Genomic DNA, 288 nt, shown 5'->3' with positions numbered 1-288 from the left:
TAGGCTATCCATAACACCTTAAAAATACTTTGTATGGGATTGTTCTGTGGAAAATTATCTGAAGAACTATGGCATCATGTATGCCATGATAGAATATGCACTGTGGGTATTTTGTTATAATTTCTGGCAAAGTGGAGCCGCAGCGCCGTTGCAGCGAAGGTCGTGCATGTAATAATTATCGCGTTTGTACAGGCCAGCGCAGTTCTGGGACGTTCCTCCATCGGGCGCCGCCTTGTAGCTGCAAGAGGTGGCAAGCATTAGCGAAAATGTTTTTAAAGGGATGCAAAT

At 44.4% G+C, this 288-nt stretch overlaps 1 protein-coding gene across 1 annotated transcript in view; it reads right to left on the bottom strand.

Annotated features, from left to right (window-relative positions):
* The window catches only part of LOC119590866 (tetranectin-like), a gene marked incomplete at its 3' end in the record, with an annotated part of 17,686 nt that continues 17,398 nt past the window's right edge, over positions 1-288 (bottom strand). The window contains 1 exon segment of the mRNA XM_037939625.1: positions 1-238. Within this exon segment, the coding sequence (XP_037795553.1) occupies positions 115-238 (124 nt within the window).

This window comes from Penaeus monodon, chromosome 27 (genome assembly GCF_015228065.2).
Source record: "Penaeus monodon isolate SGIC_2016 chromosome 27, NSTDA_Pmon_1, whole genome shotgun sequence".
In the NCBI taxonomy this organism is placed as follows: Eukaryota; Metazoa; Arthropoda; class Malacostraca; order Decapoda; family Penaeidae; genus Penaeus; species Penaeus monodon.
The sequence above is the reverse complement of the archived record's forward strand: the minus strand, read 5'-3'. Positions and strand labels throughout refer to the sequence as shown.